Source organism: Hippoglossus stenolepis, chromosome 1 (genome assembly GCF_022539355.2).
Source record: "Hippoglossus stenolepis isolate QCI-W04-F060 chromosome 1, HSTE1.2, whole genome shotgun sequence".
NCBI lineage: Eukaryota > Metazoa > Chordata > Actinopteri > Pleuronectiformes > Pleuronectidae > Hippoglossus > Hippoglossus stenolepis.
In genome coordinates this window covers 24,296,328-24,323,518 of record NC_061483.1, presented here as the reverse complement: position 1 = coordinate 24,323,518, position 27,191 = coordinate 24,296,328, and the positions used below count along the sequence as shown (strand labels likewise).

The following is a 27,191-nucleotide window of genomic DNA, read 5'->3' as shown; positions in this document are numbered from 1 at the left end:
CTAGACAAGTGATGCAATGATATGGTTGATATGGTTTCTGTGAACTTTGACAATCTAATCCATAACAAGCATATTTTGTTAGCTTATTATGTCTTAAAAATATTTTGTAAAGTTACTGGGAAACACAGATGTTAAATTAGTAGAGCACATACCTCCGCCAAAGCCTGACAGTCCTCTAATGAAACCACATCTAACTTCTGTATTTTAATCTGGATCTGTACCAGACTTTACACACTTATAAATATCTGTCCCCTAAACATGACAGATTTTTTTCATCAAGATTAATGAATTATTCTCTGAGAAATCAACAAAAAAAACCACCCCATCTCACAATGTCAAAGAAAGAGAAAAAAGGTTCCTGGATTAGTCTCCTGAACCGTTTTCACACCAAAATTAAATGGGTTCTTTTCTAACCACCAAGTCAATCAAACAAACAGAGATGAAAACATAACGTCTTTGGCGGAGGTAATAATTGTAGATAGACAAGTAAAAAAGTAGTTTTCCTTCTGAATTTTGTAGATGCCTCAAATTGTACTTGAGTAAAATGTTACTTTCCAAGTCTGCACATCAGATCTACTGCTCTATTTAAAGGTTAAAGGTCATCACTCAGCCTTTTTCCAGTTGATCGTATCTACTGAATGTATGAAGCGGTCGGATTTGAATAACCTGAGTACATGAAACAGATGATACCTGACAGCATCGTGGTCATTGCAGTTTTACCTGTAGAAGAGGAATTGACTCCTAACTGAGTCTCAGAAGTACACAGAAAGTACACACTGGCTTTGTGCTCAGCTTTTTCACAAACTTAATTGCTGGCATTAGGCACTTGAGGGAATTCTTCGCTGTGCTTGTTAGGTGTTTATGTGCAACACAACCCCACACGTTCTATTTATAAACTGACACCCTCTTACCCTCTCTCTCTCTCTCTCTCTCTCTCTCTCTCTCTCTCTCTCTCCCTCTCTCTCTCTCATGCTCCCCCCCTCTCTCTCTTTCTCTGAAATAATGAACAATAAGTGTCGCTGCTGCACCTCAGACACACACCAACATCAAGCAGAATGTCAAATGGCTGGAAGAGCGCAGCGATTGACAGCAGCCGGGCTCCACGAGGCATGCAGATTACTAAAAGCAAGTTCTGAATGTTCCTCTCAAACTTTCTCCACACGCCGGGGGGGGAAGAAAGGGTGCTGATCTGATGTGAAATGCTTGAAAGGGATTCTTGCCAATGCTCACATTTAGGAGGCTGAGTGTGACTGTATTGTAGCTGCTGTTTTCACCTCAGTGCATGAGTACAGTGTGCAGGTGACCTGGGTCACGTGGAAGAATCCATTGGACAGATGACCCCAGGCTTCAATGGAAACTCCTTGAATGGAAGAGTTAAAAAGAACATGAGGAATAGATTTTTTTTCTCAGCAAATTGATGATTATAAGGTTAAAATAAAACTCCTCATCTTGGCCTCATACTTTCTGGTAATGGATGTTTTGGAAGCTTCTGAATTCAATTTCAAAATGTTTTCTCACATAACTGTTGTGTGAAGTATGTTTATGGACTACCTCCGTGTACGGTGATCCATCAGTGTGAAGGTTCATACACAGTGCTGCTGCCAACCAGCAGATGGTACTATGTTCAAACTTCCTTCAGTCCAACTCCATTATGTATACATATAGATAGAGAGAGCAGAACATACTGACTCTTCAGGGTGGGACCCCTGACCCATAAAAATAATACCTGGGGTTGGGGTGAGAGGAGAGACATGGAGGAGAGAGGAGAGGTGGGTGGAAAAGAGTTGACAGGGGAGAGATAGAGGCAGAGAAAGAGGAGAGAGAGACCAGGAACAGCTGTGTAACCATCAGATTGAAGCTCAGTCAGACTGGTTGTTATAATGAAAATAATAGGGACAAATGTAGATGTGATGTTATTAATGATAGCTACGCCAGTAGATGGTGGTGTCATTATAAATATAAAAACAAGTGCTGTATAACAATGCACATGATGCAAGTAGGAAAATCCAAAACATAAATAGTTACTTATTAATAGTTAAGAATACACTCTACAATAAACTCTAAACTCTAATGAAGCATTAAATGAATAGTGAATGAATGAGGCAAAATACTATTATAATGTGTGTTTATACCAAAGTAAAAGTAAATGTGCAGAAGGAATTATTTTGTTGATTTTCAATAGAACATATCATATTTATTATCCTCAGAGACAGTACAACGTCGTTCTGTAGTGAAAGTGTGTTTCATAAAGTACATGTCAGAAAGCATTTTGCAAATCACCCACTGGTGAAAGGACAAAGCTGTGGAAGAGAGAGACACAATATTGTCGTCCTCTGTGCCCCTTTAGGCAACACCACTAATAACCCCTGCCTTTGAACCTAAAGGCAAAGTTATTATTCTCATAGGGTCATACATGAATTCATACACCTCATTAACATGTGCTGTCTGAAGGAGACTCTGACATTTTTACTGAAGCTTCAACAGCTTAACTCAGAATTAAAGAAAAACCTAAATTAACTTGATCTGCGCAGTTTCAGAAAGGTAAACATTTGAACTTTGTGGAGCAATCATGTAATGAGGATGAGCACAGAGCTGTTATCTCTGTGTGCATGTGCATCGGGGAGACCAGACATCAATAATCTCGTTACTTGGGTCAAATATTACAATCAGATCTGCATTTTTTTCATCGCCTGAAGGAATCTGTTTTCAGTGTTGTGTCTTTTTTTAGAGGTGGTTACAGAATTAGAAACGTGTGCCGGTCCTTTCACCTGCTGGTCAGGGGTGCAGATGTTTTGGATGTGTTGTGAAATATCAAAGCTGCATGCAAATCCTCAAGATGACCTACTTCTTCCCTTCCACATAGACACTCCGCTAAAATCCATAAATTAAGGAAATTAACTGATGGGGCCCGGGGCCACTTTGTAAGCTATTTAAATCTTTAAATTTACAACATCCCTGCATACTTCATGTAATTGAACTAACTCCAGGCTTGTTTCCTTTAATGAGAAAAAAAGCCCAGTTTCCCCTGCAGTTTGTACCCCTGGAAACAACAAATCTGTGCCAGGGGGGGAGATGGAGCGCTCTGAGGCGTAGTGGGGTCTGTCTAATTACCATGACTTCTTTCTCACACTCATACATGTACCAGTCTGCTGTCAAATCACCAGCATATACATGTGGTATTTCATGTTGATTTATTTTCATTTTATACTCACTCAAGTAAAATAAGAGCTCTGTGAAGATACTTTAAGTAGGGATGGATGGATGAATGGATGGATGGATGGATGGATGGATGGATGGATGGATGGATGGATGGATGGATGGGTGGGTGGATGGGTGGATGGATAGGTGGATTAATGGATGGAATGGTGGGTGGAGGGTAAACAATAGTCAAGTTTCCTAAATAGTTCCCCTATATATCCATGTATCTCCTGTGGACCAATAATACGTTCCTACACTGGTTGGCGCCAAATATCAAGAAACGAGCCCTGCGCCCCTCTCAGGATGCTGGTACAGAGTAATTACTGGGCTCAGTGTTGCATCAATTATTCACAGATATTTACCCTCAAATAAACAAACATGCAAATAAATAAATAATCGTCTCCTTGGTGTGAGCACCTGCTCGACTCTCCTGTTTCCCCCCCTCTTCTCTCTCTGTGCAAAAGTGGCGCAACACTTTAGCGCCCCATCACTTGGATTGGGTCTTTTCTGTGTCGAAATATAACAAAAAGAATTAAAATCTGCCACAATCTTATTTTCCCCCAAAAGTCTGGAGGCTGCCTGCTTCCATTGGAGAGTGAGGGGAGGTGTGTGTGTCTGTGTCTGTGTGTGTGTGTGTGTTTTAGGGGGGGTGATCTGAGCAGATATCTCCATCTAAGCCCTGCGCTATAATTGAAATGGCGCATTTGGCTGCAGGCAGGTTGTGAGGGCGCTTTCTGCAGCAGCATGCATGCATGTCCATAGACGTCATTTGATTTTAATGGCCTGCAGGAAATTTGGCGTTCCAACTCCAGACATTAAGGCAAGAGGGAGAGACGAGAGGAAGAGAAAGAGAGGAGAGCAGGGACACGGGGGGGAGAGAGAGAGAAATCACCGCATGAAACATATTGGTTCAAGGATATCTCTTCATTTTCAACATATTCTCTTTTTTTCTACAGAGACTTTATCAACAAGTTCCTGCGCCTTGATTTCACGTTGCCTGAGTGAAGGACCATGGCAGCCCGCCTGGCTTTAAACTTTACATTCACGCTGCAGGAGCTGCTGGAGATGGAAATGTGTGCCTGCTAGCTGGAACTGCCCGCGGAGCTGTTACATCAGACCAAGTGACAATGAGAGATCTGCTTTTTGCTGCTCGAAATCTATTGAGAGACTGACAGTTGCCTGTTAGGTTTCCCTCTGCACCCTCTGGAATCCCAACTTCACACCGTTAGAGGGGAAAGCGTCTACTTTCAAAATAAGAGAAGTTATTATATCTGTGCAGCCATAATAGAGGGTATCACGTTCTCTTCCTTGAGAAAATTGCCTGGGCGAGAGAGTGGAGTTGAGCTAATTGTAGCCTAATCCCTGGCCCAGAGGCGCTCGGGCAGCCCGGAGCGAGATTTTTCTTTTTTAGCTCTGCTCTGTTATGTAGAGACGGATTATTGAGCTTTCTTCTTCTTCTTCTTCTCATAACAAACCACAGGGGCAGCTTCATTTAGGGGGGGGGGGACAGACAGACAGACAAGCTGAAGCGCGGAGCAGGATTCCAACCGGGAGCGCACATTTTTTACGCGTATCCATATAAGAAGGGGAAGGAGATCGGCTCATCTATGTACAAGGTAAGGACGCTGCCTGTGCGCTTTGGTACAAAGAAGCTTGGTGAGGACAGGTCGAGGCAGCCTGGCAATAGAGCCTTTTAAAGCCACAGAGACTCCGAGCAGTCCATCCCGGACACGACCTCCAGTGTTCCTTCTTCTTCTCAGAGCAGTTTAGAGCACGATACAGACTCCGGCTCCGAACACTTGGCTTTGCCGTGCGGCAGAATAGGTTCGTGCCGGAGCTGGATGTTGGCGTAGTGGTATCGAGGGGGAGGCATTTGGAGAAAATATATAAGACATTTCGGGGGGTTACAGCGGACAGGAGCTGGGACAGAACGCCGGCACGGATTTCTCCTGGACTGCCTACAATGTTTGAAACGGTACGGTGACACATTTTACCATTACAGACAGATTTATGGGTTTTTTACGCGCAGCGCTGTAAAGGTTTACTTTGAGCAGGATTGTGAAGAAGGGATTTCCCCTCTTTCCTCACACACCGGACAGTTCACACGTGCGGGTTTTTAATCGAACGGGTCATGTGAATTACACGTGTCGAGATGATGCCCTTTTTTTTTTAATTGTAAAGCAGGAATAAGGCGCCATATTGTGCTTTTGGGCAGAATTAAAGGCAGAGGCGCGGGCTCGTGTTTTTTTTCCCCGTGGAGCGCGGTGTTGAATCGCAACGTTTCTCATTTAAATGCTTTTGGATTCATGTGGATATTTTAATTCGGAATGATGTGAGGCGAATGGCATCGGTGTGTGAACAGGGTCAGTGGAGCGAAGCAGCAGCAGCAGCAGCAGCTCTGAGGTGAAAGTTGATGCCTCTACAGCTGCTGGGATTTTGTGGAGGAATTTATCATAGACGGTGTGTGTGTGTGTGTGTGTGTGTGTGTGTGTGTGTGTGTGTGTGTGCGTGCGTGCGTTGAAGATAGTGAGGGTTAAAGAAAGACGAAACGATTGAAAGTTATAGGACCATTATAAGTTATATTATAAATTAGAAGATGTATTTTAGGAAGATACATTTTTTAGATTGCGCCCATTTATATGGTGATTTCATTGATTAATTGATTGAATGGTTGAGAGAGAGAGAGAGAGAGAGAGAGAGAGAGAGAGAGCGCTTGGTATGGACCTCAAACTTCTCAAGTCTTTCCAAGTTTTTTTTTTCCTGTCCTTTTCTTTCCCCTTTCTTTTCTTTCTTTTCCTGGGATTTGAAATGTAATCCCGTCCTCCTATAATCGTATTAAGGGAACATGATACTGCTGTGATGCGGACACCACCCTGGAAAAAGGAAGACAAAGCTCCAGTCTCTCCCACTCTGCCCGGTGGCGCTTCTCTCCCAGGGCCGCGGGGGTGAGCAGCCACACGGCCTCCAGTTTCAGGGTCGTGACAGTGAAAGAGTTCAACAACAAATTGATGCTGATGCTTTATTAGTCCGTTATTAGGATCTGTTCAAACCAAGTGTGGAGCTCCAAGTATCATTTGAACTCTTGTCATATGAGTGCACCAGGAAAGGTCTACGTTTCCACCAGAGGCTGCAGGGTAACTGATGCGTAACGACGCGTAAAGTGGGCAGACTGTGACCTTTCATCAGCAGGGAAATATAGAAAAATAACAACTGATAAAGTTCCATAACAACCTGAATTAGTTCTGCGTCCCCAGGTCCCTAAATATAACCATAACCACTCGGACTTTATTTACACTCAGTCCCATTATGAAGTGGCCACACTGAGGTTGGGTGGTTCACCTGCAGCTGTTGGCAAATACATCATGCGCGAGTAAGTTGGAGATAAACGGATCCTCGGCTCGTCCAGCAGCAGCACAGGAGTCTAATGGCGGCGTATCGAAGCGAATTACAAATATTTTTCTATAACATTTTATCAGATGATCAAACCCAGCTCCGCACTGACCTCTGCGTGCACCGGCGCGCTCCGGGTAATCTCCACTTACACTTATTTTATTCCAAACATATCTGCTCACACTGAGCCTCACATGCGGAGTGCGTTTGGCCTGTGAGTGTGGATGATTGCGCTTTGACGCACGCGTGGGTTTATGAAGTTCTCCCTCCGTGTGCCACAGCAGCGTGACAGCACAAGTCACAAGTGTGTGTCGGTACATGACAGGCGATCACCTCAATCTTTGGTGTGTTGAACGTGTGTGTGTGTGTGTGTGTGTGTGTGTGTGTGTGTGTGTGTGTGTGTTAAAAGGAAAAAGTTACTCCCTCTCTCCCTCCCTCCTCTCCCCGCCGTGTTTTCCTCCCTCGCTCTTAGATTGGTGCTTGGTGTGTCTGGGCGCATCACGTCTAACACATAAGGCGACCTTTAATTAGAATATTGCAGCAGCAGTTTGTTTTATTCCCCTGGAGGCTGACACCTAGCACCCCCCCTCCATCTCCCTCTCTCTCTCTCTGTTTCTCTCCCTCTGTCTGTCTATCTCGCTCTATCTCTCTCCCAGCCTGGGTTTTTTTTTCTAATAAGGCATCCTCCTATCCTCGCCTCCGGTGCCGCATGAAAAAGATGCAAACATACTTAATTAGAGCGGTGGCAATAATTTCCAGGCTAAACGCGACCAGACAGTCATGGAAGTGATCTGATACCATTCAGAGGGCATATTATCTGCTCCCCTGTGTAGGATCACTCTGGTCGGGGTTTTTTTTTTTCCGTCTCCACCTTTATTCCCATGGCTTTTTTCTACACTTGCTTTCAGGAGGGAAGAAGCATGTCACGGTTGTCTCTGACCCGGTCCCCGGTCTCTCCTCTGGCCACTCAGGGTATCCCTCTGCCGGCTCAGCTGACCAAGGCGAACGCCCCGGTGCACATTGACGTCGGGGGACACATGTACACCAGCAGCCTGGCGACCCTCACCAAGTACCCAGACTCCAGGTAAGACCCGTCCCTGCTTGTAACCTCATAGCCGGAGTTAGTTTATTAATCAATACCATTTATCTCTATTTATCGGAGGGAAGGAGATGACTGGTATCTTGTTTCTTTGGTTTTAAATGTCATAAATCTAGAGATTCGAAGTGTCTTATTCAACCATATAATATATATATATATTTCTTTTAATAATAGAGAAATAGCGTTTCTTCTTTTATTTCTATTTAATTACTTAATATTGCATTTCAAACATGGAATCAATTATTATATCATTTGACTGTTGTTTGTCTCAATTAAGACTAATTGGATTTTTGATGTTAACAAGTCATTTAGCTGACTGGCATAAATAGAACTTCTTTCCCTCAAAACCTTCTATAATATCTGTTCATTTCTCATGCCTTCATTATTTATTATCCTCTTTTAGCTTTAAAACGCATTTGATTGTTTTTTTTTGTTTCGCCCAGTGATTGTTTTTAATTGTCTAATAAATACCTCCAAGGCTTTTTAATTTTTATCTCCTCTCACACGGTAGTTGTGCTCGAAAACTCAGCTGCTGCCAAGCTGACAACTACTTTCACGTGGTGTATTGTTGATTTCTAAGGCATACACACTCTCTCTCTCTCTCTCACACACACACACACACACACACACACACACACACACACACACACACACACACACACACACACACACACACACACACACACACACACCTGCAAACAGTCTGTGGATTAGGGTGATATAAGGATCCTTGGCATAGAGTAGGCCCACATGTCCGGATCCCTCATCAAAGCTGACGTTGGTCGACTTCAGATCTGATTAATATCTGGCTCTTTGTCTCATAACATATTGATTTTCTTGGCTGTTTGGGGACCAGCATTTACCATCATCTGCTTTCTAGTTCCTATAAGTGTTCAGACAGAGGATTTTTTTTCAAGATATAAGAAATAACTGTACGATAACAAAACGTGTATAACTTTAAGGCTGTATATTCCTATTTTATGGGACAACATAATCGTCGCTGTAATTTTCCAAACAACCCAGAACTGGGGATGATATTGCGGTCACATTTTAAATCGTTACCAACTAAAAGAGTGACTTTCTATTTGTTGAATATTTGTGTGAACAGTAACAGAAAGGGCTTGTTTGCTCTCAGGCATGTGAGTTAGATTCCCTCATACATAAAACAAACAGGGCTTTTATTTTTGATGCCCTTCCACTGATAGATTTAGTCATAAGGATTCAGATTGTGTAAGAACTGTTAGTAATCCACTCTCCCACTTTATTCACGTATTTAGCTCCATCCACAAACAAGGTGACAGCACCAGAGGAAGCTCTGAAAGCAAACACTGCAGAAAACATCTCTTCTCTTCTGCTGTTTGAATTTTTCCCTTTTGAAAGTACAGGATGTTTTCAGGCCCCCTGCTTTCCCCCCATAATACAGTGTGTCATTCATTACATGATACAGTCTTCGATTGTGCGTCAGCTGACAGAGTCCCATGTGGGCCAATGTAAACATACACCGGGTTGTTAGAAAATCTGCCAAATTGGCTACAGGAAACAATCCACATAATCCCTTGGTAATAAAGTCTTGATATTCACAGAGTCCGTTGACAGGAAATCCCTGACAACTCTCCTTTTATTCCTGACTCTAACATGTCATGAGAAAAATAAAGCTCGTCCCAGACAAGGCTTTATGATTGTGTTCGTTATTAAGATGCTTAGTTTCAGTGTCATATTGTTTTCAATCCAGTGGCCAGAGGGCACAAGTTATTCGTCAGATTTTTACAGCGCTTTTCTTTTAAATGTGCTTATATTATTTGGATCTGATCATTAGCTTTTAATATTTACTTAGATATTTTCGTATCTGTGTTGTACTTGTTTTTATGCTCTGATGCAGCTTTACACTTTAGAGAAGTGATTCATAGGAGGACATGCGCAGGGCACCGTGTAAATGGGGCAGAGTCATGTCAGAGCACCCAAACAGTGTTAGTACAGTGAGAGTAAAGACCGGATACCAGTGTGAGTGTTGGATGGAGCTCTCTCTCTCTCTCTCTCTCTCTCTCTCTCTCTCTCTCTCTCTCTCTCTCTCTCTCTCTGTCTCTCTTTCACACATGCTCCTTTGCCCCCTGTTCTCTCTCTTTCTGTGTCTTTCTCACTCTGGATCTCTCTCACACACACACACACACACACACACACACACACACACACACTCACTCTCTCTCTTTCTCTCTCTTACATGCATACACTCACTGTTTCTCTCTCTCCCAGCCTCCTCAGTGTACAGTTGGCCTCAGGGCTCCACTTTCCACTGGAGCCAGTGGAAGGAGGGGCCCTTTTGTGTGAATTAGGATAATGGCCGACAGCAGAAAGCAAAACAATTACACTGGCACAGCCGTATACACTGCGTTCGGCCATGTCCGGTCGAGCTGTGGGCATGAACTGAACTCTGTGACGACTAAAAGAGCAGGGTTAAAGAGTTTAAAGTTGATGATTACTTTTAATAGATTGGCCCCTAAATAATGCAGCGTGCCAAGAGAAAGTTAGTCTAGTAACTAATGTGTGGTTATTCATCTTCTTTTGTGCCCGGCCATATTAAGGGACAAGGGTCATGAAACATTGATGCTACACTCTGCGGATCTCTCACAGAGGACAGTCGCAGCAGTCACTTGAACAGAAGCTGAGGAAATTAGGGCAAATGTTCCAGACACAGTGAAACGAAGGACCACTGGACACTTTTCTCTTTAAAGATGAGTCCTCTGTGTCCAGACATGATGGATCTCTACATGGCTTTATCCTCCTTTACTGGTTTCTTTCTCCACTATCTGTAAGTTTCACAAAACAGATTTTTCCTTTTATTTTATCACGTCATTGTTAAACCTCTCAGCTAATCTGAGCATGCCCTCAAGTGGCTTTTTAAAAAAGGATTTTACACAGGCTGTATAGCGATAACATATGGCCATCTAAAATAAAACTAAGCTGTTGGATAAGACTGGCTTTGCAACTGGTAACAGCCTATTAAGCCATGTTATGTAAATATATTTTAGAGGAAATATTAAGATCTATTTCCTTGTGAACATACATTACATGCTGTAGTAACATCTGCAGATTAAATTTGATGAACCACCTGATGAGATATCAGTTAGCATCAAAGCCAAGCTAATACTAGCATTCAGCAGACACCTAGAAAGGATTAGCCAATCAGAGGCAGGGTAGAGGAGGGACTTCTTCCCTATTGGACGTCACCTGTTGGATGGACATTGGGCAACGTTCTGATTGGCTGGTCAGCTCTGGCATTTTGCTTTTAGCTAGTAAATTAAGTGAAATTCACAGATAGGACATTCCTGTGTGAGAATCAGACTTTGCCAAAAATATTTCTGAACAAATTCTAATACACACAATATTTCTATAGCTACAAAATGCCCAGATCTTTTTCACACATGCACCAAATATTTCTACAAATGCAAAACTTCTGTACACATTACAAACACACACATTTATATGCTTGACTCTGTCATTTGTATTGACTGGGTATTTTACAGTTGGAATCGGCGAATCAGAGCCAGAGACAATAGTAATCTGGTTTTAAACTCGCCCTTTTTTGACCTGCACTCCTCAGAAGTCAGTGTGGAACGACCTTTAGAGCCAGACTTAAAAAACTCATCAACATCTTAGTGTTTGTTTCACTGTGCAGGAAGCTGCAGGGTGTCTTGCGTCCATTAGGCATCCAATAGTGTTACACATCCATTATAGCATCTGCTCTATCAGAATCAGTGATATCTGCGCTTAAATCGTCCTCCCACCTCCTGCAGACACGTCTCTGGCAGCTCTCAGCAGCTGGTCGGCCGTAGCTCCTGCAGCCAGCATCCTGCCAGATATTGCCCACCTACTGCCCCACATGCCGGCCCTCACTCCGCACCGCTGGAGTGAGAGATCTGAGCTGTTCCTGTCCTTGATAACCTCCTACACCCACCACCTCCCTCCCTCTCCCTGACTCGTTCTCTGTCTTTAGTTCTGTCATAGCTTTTTTTTCTCACACTCTTTCCATCTCTCTGTCTTCCTCTTGTAATCTGTTTGTTTCTCTGTCCGCCTCTTTCATTTTCCCTCTTTGCTTCTGTTTCTATTTTTCTTTCCCCCCCTTTCTGTCTGTCGGCGTCCTTGTCTGTTTGTGTATCCTGTCTTAATTTCTCTATTGCCACCATATTCTCTCTCCCTACCTGTTAAGGACAACCTCCCCTCCAATTCAGGGATTTAACAGGGGGGTTGGGGGCTGAGAGAGAGAGAGAGAGAGAGAGAGAGAGAGAGAGAGAGAGAGAGAGAGAGAGAGAGAGAGAGAGAGGGAGTGAGTGAAGGGAGTGGAGGAGAGGGAAAGAAAAAGAAAAACAGGCAGCATTTTAATTGCTTTTTAAAAAAGTGGAGATGAAAAACAGAGTTAGCCTGGAGGGGTATGGTGAAATTCTAGCTGGAAGAATTGCAAGACCATATGAGAAAGGAACACCTCGGGCAAAACAGGGAGATGAGTATTGGTTTTTTATAAAGCATTTTGCATCGATTTCCAGAGAGAAAGCGAGTAAGGCAGAGGGATGGAGACAGAGAGAGAGAGAAAGAGAGAGTGAAAGAGAGAACGGATGGCAGGAGCAAGGGGAGAGAGAGGGAGGGAGGGAGAAGCATCTTTGCTTTGCTCCCTCACCCAGTCAAGTCAAAGAGAAAGAAACAGGGCGGATTTGATGTGATAGCTTCAGTTCGCTGTGCCGACACATCGGGGTCAGGAGATACCTGATCCAACCATTAAACACATACTCACACAAGCGGGGGATTGTGATTGTAAATCCAGTAAAATGAGTGTGTGAGTGAATCCAGTCCTGCTGTTTGTTCACTGACATTCCCACTGCGGCCCCCTTCCACTGTCTTGTAATAGAGTTTGACAATGCCAGTGCTGAGGCAGTGCTGGGAGTATGTGTGTGTGTCGGTTGACGTGTTTGCAAATAGGTTTTACAATTTTCTTTGTCAGACAACTTTGTCAGCCGACCTCGAAGCTGTTACTGTGATTAAAGAGCTGATTACATCAAAATGATGATAATAACAGCAACGCAGCGCCCTGCCAAGAGCTGTTTTGGAGAAAGACGATGGAAATGTGCAGTGAAACCGTTAAGGAGGTTGTACGTGCAACAGATTTCTTGTGTAAATCACTAGTGCGGCTTATTTGCACTGCGCAGGCATTCCAGGTTTCTCTGCTGAGGGAGCTGTGAGCTTTGTTTTAAAATGAGTCACAAAATTAAAGCAAATTATTCCACTTGCTCCAGCAGTGCTTTCACAAAATAAAAGCACTTATTTTAAAGCATGCTTAAAAAACACTATTTGTTATGATGGAAGAGGGATATTTAGGATTTGGAAACGAACAAACAGATAGAGTGGAGGTGCCAAGATGAGATTATTAGAACAGCAAAGGAGGGACAGGGGGGAAACGACTATCTGTCCAAGGGTATCTGGAGGCACGGCGACAACATGATGATGAAAGTTTAAAGATAACAACAATTTCCACTCTTAGCCTTGATGAGCCCCTCTAGCCAACGTCAACTAAGCCCTTAATCTTTCAGTGGAAGGAGTTAACCATGGGACGCTATAGGCAGCAACAAGTGTCTTATCATTACACCGAAGTCCTGTCCATACTTAGTGAAAACCTAAACGCATACAACTAATTACTGTTATAATTCATGAATCTGTTTCTTAATAGGGAAATATTATTGATGTCATTTATATTTTTCATCTTATTTTAAAAACTTTCAAAACTCTGAATTTATGTCTTTTAGCCTTTTATCCGTTATTTGAGCCTTGCAAAAAATAATTCAGGCTAATCTATATATATAATTTGGGGAAACCAAAGAGAACATTATGAATATTCTAATCGGTTTATTTTCCTAAAATGAGTCCTGACAATAGATATTAACCTTTTTAGACCAACAAGTAAATGTATTTAACAGTAAAGTCACCGAAATATGTATCAGAGATTAGGATTAAGGATTACTCCACATTATATACAAACTCTTAAAGTTAAATATCATTCTGAATAGACAATGCAGATGTTATGAATTTATCTTCCTATCCCATTTATCTATCCACAAACTGGAACTCTGTATTAAACACAGTTGCACAGTCTTCTGTTCAAATGATTCAAATAGTCATAACAAAACCAAAACGAAAGTGAAATATCTTTTTCCAGACGTCCGTCTTGCATTCGTATGTGGCCCTCCACCACACCACGTCTCTCTCTCATTTCCACCCCTCTGACAGATGGAATAATAGAGCTGTAATGCTACATTCATGCCATTAATTTCTGTAAGTACAAGCAGCGAGCGTGTGTGTTGTTGTAATCTTCCTGCAGAAGGGACACTTCAAACAAGTCTGGAATGGAGGAACTGTGCCTTAAGCCCCTTGTTTCAACCTGGGATGCTAATGCATTTCAAGCTTAGTGCTAATAAAATTGAAAAATAAATGGAGGGTAATTGTTTCATGCATTTGAAGGGAGCTGGCTCATTCCTCTGTGTGTGTGTGTGTGTGTGTGTGTGTGTGTGTGTGTGGCTGCCTGCATGCGTGCGTGTTTGTGTGTCAATTTCAATTTTCAGAATCAGTCGTCTGTTCAATGGCACTGAGCCCATCGTGTTGGACAGCTTGAAGCAGCACTACTTCATAGATCGGGACGGCGAGATATTCCGCTACATTCTCAGTTTCCTCAGGACCAGCAAATTGCTCCTTCCAGATGACTTCAAGGTAAATATCTGCACCACAACATACTGTATCGAGTGTACTTGTCTGCACCATCGGCTCTCTCCATTTGAACAACATAACAACATAAAAAGCTGAGAGTATGTAAAGCCATCTGCCCAGACATGCCTTAGTGTTGTGTGGAATTCATGATTTTCCTAAAGATAAAACACTTAAGTGTGGATATGTTTGTATTTTAAATGTTTTCCTGCTGCCTCGGGGGTCGAAAGTCATCAAAATAGACCTGAGACCACAACAGAGAACTGTTTTCACAATGCCTAACTTAGACTCCCCTCCCCTCCATTTAACACTTAGTATACCTGCAATATAAGCATACGCAGTAATTACAAAACTCTGCTGGAAAGAAGACATGCAGGCGACTCATTGGGAGTTTTCACTGTGGAGATGCTAACCAGCTAGCTGGAGCAAGGCCCGATGATGTGTGTGTGTGTGCTCCGAACCCCTGAGCTGTTGTTTTACACTCAGAGTGGTTTACGTAGAGGAGAGCACAGGTGAAACCGCTCTGACGGCCCTCTGCTCTGATGACCGACTCCCCCACAGACAGGAGGTGCCCCTAACAGTCAAGGCCTCAATGGGAAGGGACACTGTGGAATGTTGGTGCAGTAATACAAGCAGGCTCTGCACCCAATGTTTCCATGCTTTATCAAAACAAATGCTGTCAGGCTTGGTATCAAAAATCTTTGTTACTGCCACAATTTAAAAAAACATTTTCTGTAAATAAACATGTTTTATAGCCAGGGGCAGAACAAGGGTGGGGCCAGTGGGGGCACTGGCCCAAAATGAAATCGGATCGACCCCCTTTGAGTCCCTGTCCTGTCAGTGGTCTTAAAAAAGGCAATACTAACAATAAATATGATCATTTGTTAAGATTTTTTTTTTAGATGAACACAATGTAACAAGGAACCAATTTCAAACCATATGCAATGATGTGTGTCTTTGCTTAAAGCTATAGAGCTAACAGAAAACAAAGAATTACTTAAATGTGCATCACACTGAATCAGGAATTGTTGGACATATAATTGGCCCATTTATCTCCCAAATTAAAAACTAAAATCCTAAATTGACTATTATAGATTATAAGTATATAGTATAAGTTAAAGTTGATGTTGAAGGAAAACATGTTAGCAAACAGTTGCTCATTTAGACATCCATCACACATATGTATTCATGTCAATGCTTGTGGAAATCTGTCAAATATAAATCCAGTCAATCCAACATCTCTTTCTAAATTCTGCACTAAACTCACCCGCTAGTCTCTAACTTTGTTTACTGGCTGTTTGGTTCAAGATAACATGTTTTTGCTAAAAAAAAGTAAAGTTGAGGCCAGAAAACCCAAAACAATGAGCTAAAAGACTCTAAAATGTCCTGTCGAGCTGTGGAGTTCACACGAGCGACTCCTTCTACGTTACACGTAGTGATTGGACCAAATGTCAAAATGCAGCTTCAAACCAAACTGATGGTGTTACTAGTGAGGTAGTCTGACCTCACAAGAATCCACACAGCCATATGTGGCTTTGTCAGAATTTTTATATATTCTGCCTACAGCTCCTTCCTGTTCAAGGTTTTATTCAGTGATACTGTTTCCTAGTATTCTACGCTTCACTTCTACTCCACCTTAACTTGCGTGACCTTTCCACCGGGCTGGCGCTTGTTCATCATTCTCTACGAGAGCCAAACCTCAGACAACAGAACATGACATGAAAGCCCTGCATATTTTGGCAAAAGATGGCCTGACTCACAACCGATTAGTTTTTTCCCTTCTTATTCATGCTTTCTCCCCCCCCCTCTTCCTCTCTGTGAAATCTTGACAGTCCAATCAGGCGCCACGGTTGAAGAGAATGCGTTGGACTTCATTGTTTCAACTCATCACGATCCCCTCACATAAGCCTGTGTTGATCTGCATACCTTTCAATTTGCGTGGAGCCCGGAAAGAAAAAAAAATGCAAATAGTGAGAGGCGGAATTGAGCATGTCCTTATCTGAACACAATCAGGCTTGCCGTCGCCCGAGGGCTGGGTCTGTTCTGCTGCTGGCAGCCGCAGCGCTGTGTGTTTTGCTAAATCAATGTGAAAGTCTGAGCAGAAAAGGAGAAGAAATGTTTCAGCCTACATCAGTGGAACAAAATATTCACTATTAATATCCTTCCTCATCTCATTATTCAAACAACAATTAATCACAAGAGTGTAAGCAATGCTCAGTCACATTGAGGGCACGGTTATAAACCATTACGACTTGGCGGTTTCTGCATCACTTTATTCAGGCGTTTTGAATTGCACTTTAAATCAATAACGCTTTCTTTTTTCAGGTATGAAAGGCTAAAAATAATAGTTTTTCTTTTTTCGACCATTAAATAAGCATTGGCGGGATTTTTCCATCATTGGCAAGTTCAATCAAAAACCTGTGAACCTCTACCTGTGTGGGTTTGCTCACTTTTTTTTTGTCCAGAACATACGGTAGGTCTTTATCAGTCCTCCGACTCCCTGGCAGTGACAGTTTCCATCATTTTTCTTCTTCTCGCTGTCTGCCCTCTCTCTCTCTCTCTCTCTCTCTCTCTCTCTCTCTCTCTCTCTCTCTCTCTCTCTCTCTCTCTCTCTCGGTCTCTCTCTGTCTCTCCCTCTGTCCTTTCCTGAGATGTTGCCTTGCCAGTGGGCGATCAGGTCGGATCATTATTTTGAAGCTCAAACGGGCTGTCTGGACACGGGATTGGGGGATGAATTGTCTGGTAGAGCTGGCAGCGGTAGCAGCAGCAGCGGCTCCAGCAGCCAGGACGGAGTTGTTGGCCCCGTCTCCCTCTCATCCTCACCTCGGCGCTTAGGATTACTCTGTTGTTTTCTGCACTGCTCAGGATGACTAAAGTGCCTCGCAGACAGACCCCTGTTAAAAACATATCCATCCATGGCTTCAGACCTGTGAAGGATGAGGAGCTACACTTTGATACAGAGAGCCGCCTGCAGGGGAGTGTCTCAGTATGAGTTTTGTCAGCTGCAGCAAGAAGGCCAGGAGAGAAAGAGACAGGGAGGAAGGGAGAGAAAAAGGGAAAAAAGGACAAACCCACCCTCCTCCTCTTTCACATTCTGAAATCTTAAATATTAGACCATCAGCTTAAGATGTGTTGCGTCAACACTCTGTCCAGATGGAGTTGTATTTGGGTGTCGTCCATGCGCCTCAGATGAAGGCACCGTTAAGATGAAGGGAGTCAAACCAGTGCGGGCCGCTCTTCAAGGCTGAAGATCATAACGGAGGCAGCAGGGTTAATGAATATGAGGTCTGCTGCTCTGCTCTGTTTCTACACAGTGGTACAGAACGGAGAGGGGGGAAAGTTTTAAGTTTTTTTTTTTTTTTTAGATGAGGGCTCCCTGGCGGCCATGGCACGGCCAACAATGATGCAGACTGTATAAAGCTTTTGTTGTTTATTCACCACAAACAGTCTCACTGTGAGTGTGTTAAGAATATGAGATGAGCTGCTAAACAAATGTGGAATCAGTTTTTTTTGCCGTGATTTTACAATGTCCCTACACTGAAATGATCTATTGCCAGGAGCCAAGGTAGAGTAAGAATGGCAGCGATGGCAGGTCTTAAACTATGAATGAATTAAGCTGTCATTCTTTGTCACTGTGCAACACTAATCAGAACAGAGATTTATTAATTACTAATTGTTTAGCTGAAAGATTTGCAGCATTTAGGTGTAACCTAATTAAATCTTGTTCTAATAGGAGCTTAACATAGGGCCACAAGCCTCATTAACATAAAACTCCCTCTATGTGAGGAATACATTAAAATCATCCTCAGCTTATAATTGTCCTCATGTTCCCTTCTTTTCCCTCACCTCCCGTCTGCCTCCAATGGCGAACCTCAGCCTCCCCCATTTTTTCTATGGTAGCGGTGAATGATGGTGCCATCTGGTCTTATGGGAAATTAGAGGCAAGAGCACAGGGGCAAATGGCCCCCAGCAAGCCCTGCCCGGGAGGGAGAGGCCGGCAATCTGCTGCAGACTGTCTGCACACAGGAATGCACCATCCCACTTCACTGGAGCCCCACTGACGGCCTTTTCTGGAGTGCGCTCGCTAAAACATGCTAAAGGCAAGAGCAGCGCTGCCAAGAGCTACTGTGGAGGAGCACTGCAGCATGGCTACGCTTTGTTTATTGAGAGCGTTGTCCTGCTGGTCAGAGGCCATCGCCGAGCTTAGTTTATTGTTCTTCTCTCCAGAAGAAGTATTCCATGGAAACAAGTGAGAGATTCTGCTGCTATTAAATAGCTTTAACTTCACAAGGACAAAGAAAGGTCAATTTCACATTTGCAATTTGTTGTTGTTGTCTCTTCCTTATGGAGATGAACTAACAACAAGAGCAAGGCAGTGTAAACTACTACACTGCTGACATTATAGCCGTTTTCAGACACACAATTGGGTCCCGACTTTCTCCGGGTTTTTCATGCACAACGTAGCAGGAGATCCTCCGCTCCGATGCGTTCACAACAACACAGAAATCTCCAGAGCGTTCAGGTAAGGGGTGGTGCAGGTGGCAGAGGCAGGACATAATGACATCAGTAACACTGAGAGATCACATGTTTTTTCCAGGGGTTGGCAGGAAAAACTCTGGAAAAAGTCTGCTGACGTCTGTCTTGGACATTTACATTCTCACATTCAGCCCCTCCGGAGAATGTCCTGAGTTCAGTGCATGTCTGAAAGCAACTAATGAGAAGTCAGTGTATTGAGTGCACGGTTCAATAACATGGTGCCTTGCTTATAACAGCCAGCAAGGACAAAGGACACTAGTGGTTTCTAAAGCATAGATACGGTAAATATATTATTCCTAAATATATTCTGCAAGTATTGCAGGACACTTCTCCGTCTGTGTCGCACAGTTGATGCTTCAGAGAAGAAGGGTCAAGGAGCAGATGCAGCAACAACAGCTCTTCGGGAATAATTAGAGGTTAAGTGTCTTATTCAAGGACACTTTGTCATTCGTTGCTGTGGGGAAGTCGTCAGGAGTCCCTGCAAATATACCTTCCACTGTCATCTTAATGTTACACAATATGTGTCGAGTTTTGTCCTGATAACCTTGGTGATGAGATGTAATGAATTGTTACTCACACATTTAGCCGAGAGGAACGGGCACACATGCAAACTCTGCTCTCTCGGTTGCAGGACTTCCACTTGCTGTACGAGGAGGCGCGCTATTACCAGCTAATGCCCATGATTAAAGAGCTGGAGCGCTGGAAGCAGGAGCGTGAGCAACGGCGGACGATGCAGCCCTGCGACTGCTTGGTGGTTCGTGTCACACCCGACCTGGGCGAGAGGATCGCCCTGAGCGGGGAGAAGGTCCTCATCGAGGAGATCTTCCCCGAGACTGGAGATGTTATGTGTAACTCAGTCAACGCCGGCTGGAACCAGGACCCGACGCACGTCATTCGCTTCCCCCTCAATGGCTACTGCAGGCTCAACTCTGTCCAGGTAACGCACCACACAGCATTTCCTGTTTCTATAGTAGGGAAAGGTTGGTAACACGATGCTTGATTAGTTGCCTATAAGCAATTTGGAGACAATTTGGAAAATAGTTTCATAATTATTTGGAAAATATTGAGCTATAGCACGACAACAACAAAATATCACATCACACAGTTATCGATGCATTTTACAGTTGTAAGTGAGATGTTTCGTTGGTGTTAAAGTCATTTAAGGTCTCATTGTTCTGAATGTATTGAGGCTGTGATGAACTGAAGATTGTATTAATGTGACATAATGTTAGGTTTAACTTTGATAATATCAGTTTCCAACCAGAGGCCACATGGTGACACAGACATTGGATGTATAAAGTTGCTTGATGCAGCACAACTATCAAAAATGGATAGTTGTGCTTGAGGCACACAGAGAAATGTCCTGAATGTTGAGATTGTTGAAATGAAACTAAGAGCAGGATCATTTCAGAACAAACACACACATACAGTAGTTAGTACCCAGGAAAGCTAAGCTGATGAATACATACATATGCAGGTTACAGGGTTTAACTAGAAGGGCCCTTGAAGAGTGCATACTTCAGCCTATGCTATTGTTGAAACTCGTCAAATTAAAGAAGGTGAAAGAAATACCTGAAGCCCCAATATTATCCAGATCTGGAAAAGAAAATTGAATGGCTTCCTCCTTGGATCATGCCCCACCCCTCTTCAAAATTTCATGGAAATTAATTTAGTTGTTTTTGAGTAATCATGCTGACAAACACATGGCAATGAAAACATAACCTGCATGTCGGAGGTAATAGCTCCTGTAACACATACGTATAATAAGGATAAGATCTTTCCTCCATCAAGAATTGAAGATAAGTCTTTTTAAAACATACGACTGCTCGTGATTTTAGAATGAAACCCTTGTGTCCACTCGCCTGACACTGTAGTCGGACGTGTGTTTCACTTTAATTTGACAGTGTTGGTGTGGTCACTCATCTGTGCGGTTGTCCACCTTAGGGTTAGGGTTAGGGTTACACAGAGGAACTTTACTAAGAGTTGGTTTTGTTTACAAATCTTTTCACCTCATCATCACCATTTTCCCCTCACATCCATTCACAATCACCCGGCTGGCTCTTGTACCGTACAGCCAGGGCTGTGATGGCGTCTGTGCAGTGTTAGCTTGTTCCAATGAGCCATCACTTGTTCTCTCTCTCGCTCTCCGAAATTCTGTGTCAGTCTGTGGATTTTATTTTCAGGTCATTGCCCAGAATAAAGGCTGGTATAGAGACACTCATTTTGTTTCCCCCTCAGTGTCTATAACCTGCAATTCCACCTCCAAACTTTATTTGCTTTCAGACAGTTGCCATGATTTGTGGCCCTTTATACAGCGTTTTCCAGCTGTAAAGTTAATAGCTTGTTGTCACTAACTGAGATAATGGCCGCGCTGATGGAGTTACAGTCGGTTTGTCAGGAGATCACGAGAGCTAATGGCAGGTGTGCAGAGTGTGTGTGTGTGTAGAAAGTCACAGCTTGCAAGTTGCACATGTGGCCGTAGCATAATGTGGAATCTGATCCCGCTCTGTTCTTTGTGGTGTAGGTGTAATATTAAGTAAGTAAATATATTTTGTTATAATAGAATATATTACCCTTGCATTGTGGCGTGTTATAGCATTTTCAAACAGGCCGTCTGACTGACATTAACAATATCCATCCTTACAGCAGTGTTGACCACGGGCTGCAGTAAAGCTGTGAGACGTTAAAAAACAACTTCAAGAAAGCTAGTTTTACAGTTGTGTTACACGGAGAGGTCTGTGAGAGGAAGGACAGGGGGGCAACATAACAGCCCCACACCGCAGGCTCAATGTAACACACTCGAGCGCCCACAGCCACGAACAGGCCGACACATACAGGAGACTCGCCCCTTGCAGCATCCACAGAGAGCCTCTCCCAGGCAGGCTACTGCGCTCTGACACCTCCACCTCCCGCCTGCCAGTGCGAGAGACCACCTCCAGGGAGGAGAGCGAGAGCGAGCGGGACAAAGCACGTGTGGACTGCGGCCATGTTTTGCTGCGAAAAAATGAAGAAGAGAAATGGAAAGGGGGGGAAAATGATATGCATAATTTACGCTTTACTCCTTTTTAAGACACAGCTCCTTTTTTTAAAAAGACTCCAATATAACACTGCTCAAGGCGATTGAAATACACGTATTGCATTTTTTAATACCATACTTACAATTTCTCAAACAGCCTAAACCGGTTTATACTTCTTTTATAGATTTTTAAATGACTTGCAATATAATTAATTGGCCGCATCAACTAACACAACATTTTCCCACTCTGTTTACCAGTGAGACTGGTTATGGGATGTGAGCACATCTGACTAACATGGTCTGAGAGGAGTTTTTATTGTTTGGGCTTTTATTAGGCCGCTCCTCTGATGTTGAGGTGAGCTGGAGTCCTCGTGTCAGACGAATCGCTAACAGTAAGAGGAGCTGGAGCTTCCAGGTTTCCTGCAGGCGACGCTCCCTTTTGTCTCACTGTACGGCCTCTCTCGGTTAAGGTGGCGTTCGTCGTGGTGTGCGGCTGTTTTTTCCTCTCATGCTGGCCCCTTTAAGACACACACATACACAAGATTGTTAACGCACACATATGCACGCACAGTGAAGGGGTCCGGCTCATTGAGTCGATGTAGATGAGGACACAAGGAGCAGATGGAGGTGTTTTTTCAGCGAAAGGGGAGATTTTTCTAAACAACTTACTCATTCTGTCCTCTCTCATTGTTGCGTGAAGGTATGAGAAGGTTAGGATAATAATCCTCGTCTTAGCCGCCAGACAATGAGCCTCTGCTCTGATTTCAGTCTTGGACCCCAACCCAGGGGAACACACACAGGGCCACACCCTGCCCACAGAGAAAGGCCATGGAGGGAAAGGGGTGGGGGTGTTGTTGTTCTAGGGGCAGATACATTGCTGTCGGGAACAGAGTGTTTGTGACTGGACTGGTTGTTGAAGAGGTTCTGAGCAGGAGGAGATGGATATGTGACAACCTTTAAATGTACACTGGCACAGAGAGCTCATTTTAGTATGAAATTATTTTAGTCCAAGCTACTGTTGCTGTCTTGCCCAAGGCAGGAAACTGTTAGACCTTGTGATACTTGGTCACAACGAGATAACATGAGACTTCTCAGTACTTTACTCTACCCTAATTGCAGCAACCTGTGTTTATTTCAGGTTATAATGTTCTATTTACTCACTTAAAGTAACAATATGTAGAACATATACTTGTTTTTATACAGAACCTCACTCTGATAGTCAACATACATTTTTTTTTAAATATCTCCTTTTGTGACAAAATAGTATCTATTTCTGATTTGTTATTATATCATCATTTTCTATTTACAGTTAAAAATATAACTTAAATAACTTTTTGTGTCAGTCTACAGAAAGTAGTTTGGATGAAAAGTTTGACATTATTCAGTGGAGTAAAGTAACTTTGTACATTCACAGTACAGTACTGAACTTCTTAACTGCAAATACAATTAACAACCACAAGTACAACAAATGCAATTTTGAGTACCATAGTACAAATTTGAGATACTTGTACTTATATCCATTTTATGCAACTTTTAGCTTAAACTCAACCTCTGAATTAACATTTCAGGAGGAAATATACATACTTACACTACAGTCATTTGACAGCTTAAGTGACCACCTACCTTGAAGATTGAAATGTACATAATGGACCGTAATATAATAATATAGACTAATATAATAATATAATATAACAAGCTTTTAAAATACTACACATTATTAAAAATTAAACCTGAAGTTTTCAACCTTTTCGGCTTCTGATGTCTTGTTGTTAAGTCACGATTATATTTCAGAAGAGTTATTAACAAAAATAGATTTTTTCTTCACTCTAAACTTCTCACATTGTTTCTTTTCAATAAAGATTAGTGGGAATTTCACGTATAGACTTTAACTACATTTTGCTGCTAATACCTATATTCTCTTATTTAAGCAGGATTTTTCATGCAGGACTTTACCTTTTAAAAGATTATTTTTACATTGCCTAAATTAAGGATCTGAATACTTCTTCCACCACAAACAGTATTACATTGTATTCAGTCCTTCGTCTTTCATGTTGTGTATTCCAATGTGAGGGAGTGGGAATAAACAACTCCACCTTGGCGAGTGATTCTCCATGAAGTCATGAGAGGAATTTAGGGAATAATACAAACCACCTGCGCTGTGATGTAGATCCAGCGGAGAAAAACAGAGAGCAGCAGAGGCACTTAACAGAGGAAAAACATTTAGCCAACGAGCCACAGAGGTGTACACACACACACAACCACACACACACTCGTCCCAGAGCTGCAGCCGGGCCTGTTGCTCCATACATCACCATGATGAAGCACTCAGATCAGACCAGAGCCAATCTGTCCTTCATCAATGTGACAGCGGAGGTAGTCGTAGAGAAGGGCCCCCTGTCCCCCTGCTGCCCAGGCGGGGAACGCAACACGCCGCAACACTCTCTTACATGTCACCCTGCCACTCCATCAATCCTGCGCTGGATAAAAAGAGAAAGCACAGCTCATCAGCGCAGACAAGGCCACACAAACACCTCAGTGGTGCTTCTCAGTCGCCCAGATCGAGTGGCAGAACAAGGCAAACTCCGCTGCGATCAGTGAGGGAAGACCACAGCATCGGGCACCGAGGCTCAACAGGCAGTGGATTGACCTGCAGGACAGAGGAGAAAGACTTGATTGACAGCTCGAAAGCAAGATTTATCATTGTTTTTTTTATTTGTCAGATGCAGCCTAGGTGGATTCTGCAGGTGGTGTGTTACCTTAGCAACCACCATTTTTTAAAGATACACATGAACAAAATAATAAATCAGAGGTTTTTACAGGATTTAATTGGAAGAAATCAACTTTATTTCAAATTAAATATAACGAAAAAAAAACCTTTTTACGCCATCAAAGAGGGTAACAGCCTTCATCAGTGTTATGTATTACAATTGTATAAAATAGTATAACATTTTTTGCAGTCAATCAGTAGTCGAATAGGGTTTCAAATATATCAGTGTAAGTACATTTAAAAAAAGTAAAAGTATAATGCCAAACGACCTTGTGAGTATTATTATGTGGGATTATTAGTGCTGACAATGTGATTTTAACAACTTCATACACTCTAGTGTAGTTTATTCTCTTAGAGTGGATCATAATTTATCGGCTGATTTGTGTATAAAATATTGATCTGCAAATTTGTCTCCACTGTAAATAAAAAACACAATATTCGCTTAGGAAATGGACGAGGGGTATAATGTGGCATCTAATGAAAAGATTCAAGCAAAGTAAAACCATCTCAAATCTTTAAAAAAGTAATTTAGATACGTCACACCTCTGTAAACCATAACTTTAGTCTGTTCAGGTTAGTTTGAACTGCTCGTAGTCCCTCAGAGGACTGATGCAGCCCTACATGTCACTTCTGTTCCTCATCTAACTTGCTGGGTGTTTACTGCCGGGGTTAGATGGTCACATTCCCAATATGGGGTCACCTAAACTCAAACACTCTTAAAGAAACTTTAAATGTGTGTCCATGAGATTAGTCTTGTGATTTCGACAAACGCTGCAACTTGACAAAGTGCTGCAGATACTTTAAGAATATATTAAAATGTCAAATAGTTTTCGTCGTTTGTGATTTAAAAAAAAAAAAAAATGCTGGCAGATGGCTCAGAGAATTAGAAAGAGTTGGAGCTTCTCATCTGTTTTATGCCAGATGCTTGAGATAAGCAGAGATTGCAGTTAGCGCTCCTTGTCACATATGAAAGTGCGTGCATAGTTAAACACAAGCGACCCCCTGAGTGTAGCGCCCATCACATGCTCCAGTGTGTGTGTGTCATACGTGTCAATCAACCCTGAGCCCTGTGCCACAAGGAGCAAGTATCTTCCAGCACCTCCTGAGAGCTGTAGCAAGTGTGTGTGTGTGTGTGTGTGTGTGTGTGTGTGCGTGCTCCGGTAGCCATCAATATTACAGTGTGCTCTGGTTTCCAGCCCTGAGACTCATCTACTTTGATTCCTGCCCTGCCATCTTTCACTGTGTAGGGAACATACAGAGCTGGGAGGTGAGAGGAGTGAGGCTGATGTATCGCCTCCTCATCTGGGGTCCCCATGGCGACCCCAGATTGAGTGGCAGCACAGAGAGATGTTTATATGTTAAATTGTATGTGTGTGCGTGTGTTTGGGGGGCAGATCCCTGTGCAGTCAAGTCGACCCTGCAACAGTGAGAATGGTTTATTATGTTTCAGATGTTTAGGGATCAGTGGGGATGAAGTGGGTGAGGAGAAGCTTTTGTTCAGCTTCTGCTTCCATCACACAGACAGGAAAAGACAAGATGAAGTGATCAAGTTCAGGGAAGGATAGCAAACTTTGGTAATGTGTTACTGAGTCGATAAAGAGTTGTCCTACCTTCTGTGTGTATTCTGATTTCAGTCTTTTTATTTTTTTATAATTGCAGTGATATATATATATTTAATATATATATATATATATATATATATATATATTTAATATATATATATATATATATATATATTTAATATATATATATATATATAATAAGCATGTCACAGCAATACCGGATTGAGGGTAGGTCGTCTTTAAGTTTATAACAGTGTACGTGGAAGAAAAAAAAGATACGAAGGCAGCTAACTAGCAATAATTCCATTTCATGGAAATAATCATGCTTGGAATTAGACTCCAACCAATCCGCTCGCTCACATGCAACTCACTGTTCGAATATTTTGTTTTGGTTTCGCTCAAGTGAGTCAGGAAAGTTAGCAGGGAAATCTGCAGAAGTACAACATAAGCTGGGATCTGAGAGCCTGCGGTCACAAGTATGTAGCACTAAACTGAGCCACCAGGACATGTTTCAGCTTTTGAAGAGGCTGCATTACTTTCTGTTTTCAGCTGGGATTGATTTCAGGACATTGTCCTGTGGACATTGAGACCTATTGCTTGGATACATCTTAATTATTCAGTGTATTGTTTATTCCCCTGTGGCACTAATTCACTGTGTCAAACTGAATGTGAAGTTTTTTTTGGGGGGGGGGCTTCTTATAGTCATTACAGTATCCCTGAGCCTGTTACAACTATCTGTAATAATATCCTTAAGTCTTTTGTGTTGCCGTGCGCTAATGATAAAAGTGTTTTCAGACTATCTTTATTGATCAGGCCATCCTCCTCTGTGACCAAATTCATTGCCGAACATGACAGAGTCCCACATGCGTTAAGAGATGATGA

The 27,191-nt window shown here is 42.7% G+C and overlaps 1 protein-coding gene across 5 annotated transcripts in view; it reads left to right on the top strand.

The window, feature by feature from the left end:
- The first annotated feature begins 3,800 nt into the window (after positions 1-3,800).
- LOC118113378 (BTB/POZ domain-containing protein kctd15) overlaps positions 3,801-27,191 on the top strand; it is a 28,861-nt gene continuing 5,470 nt past the window's right edge. Inside the window, exons 1-4 of one of the 5 annotated variants that reach the window (XM_035163112.2) lie at positions 3,801-4,814; positions 7,560-7,672; positions 14,290-14,434; positions 19,596-19,901. In XM_035163112.2, the coding sequence (XP_035019003.1) occupies positions 4,806-4,814; positions 7,560-7,672; positions 14,290-14,434; positions 19,596-19,901 (573 nt within the window). In that variant the 5' untranslated portion in view covers positions 3,801-4,805. Of the gene's footprint in view, positions 4,815-4,892; positions 5,174-7,060; positions 7,673-14,289; positions 14,435-19,595; positions 19,902-27,191 lie in introns of those variants that run through there. The other 4 variants (XM_035163085.2, XM_035163076.2, XM_035163103.2 and 1 more) reach the window with 4 other exon arrangements.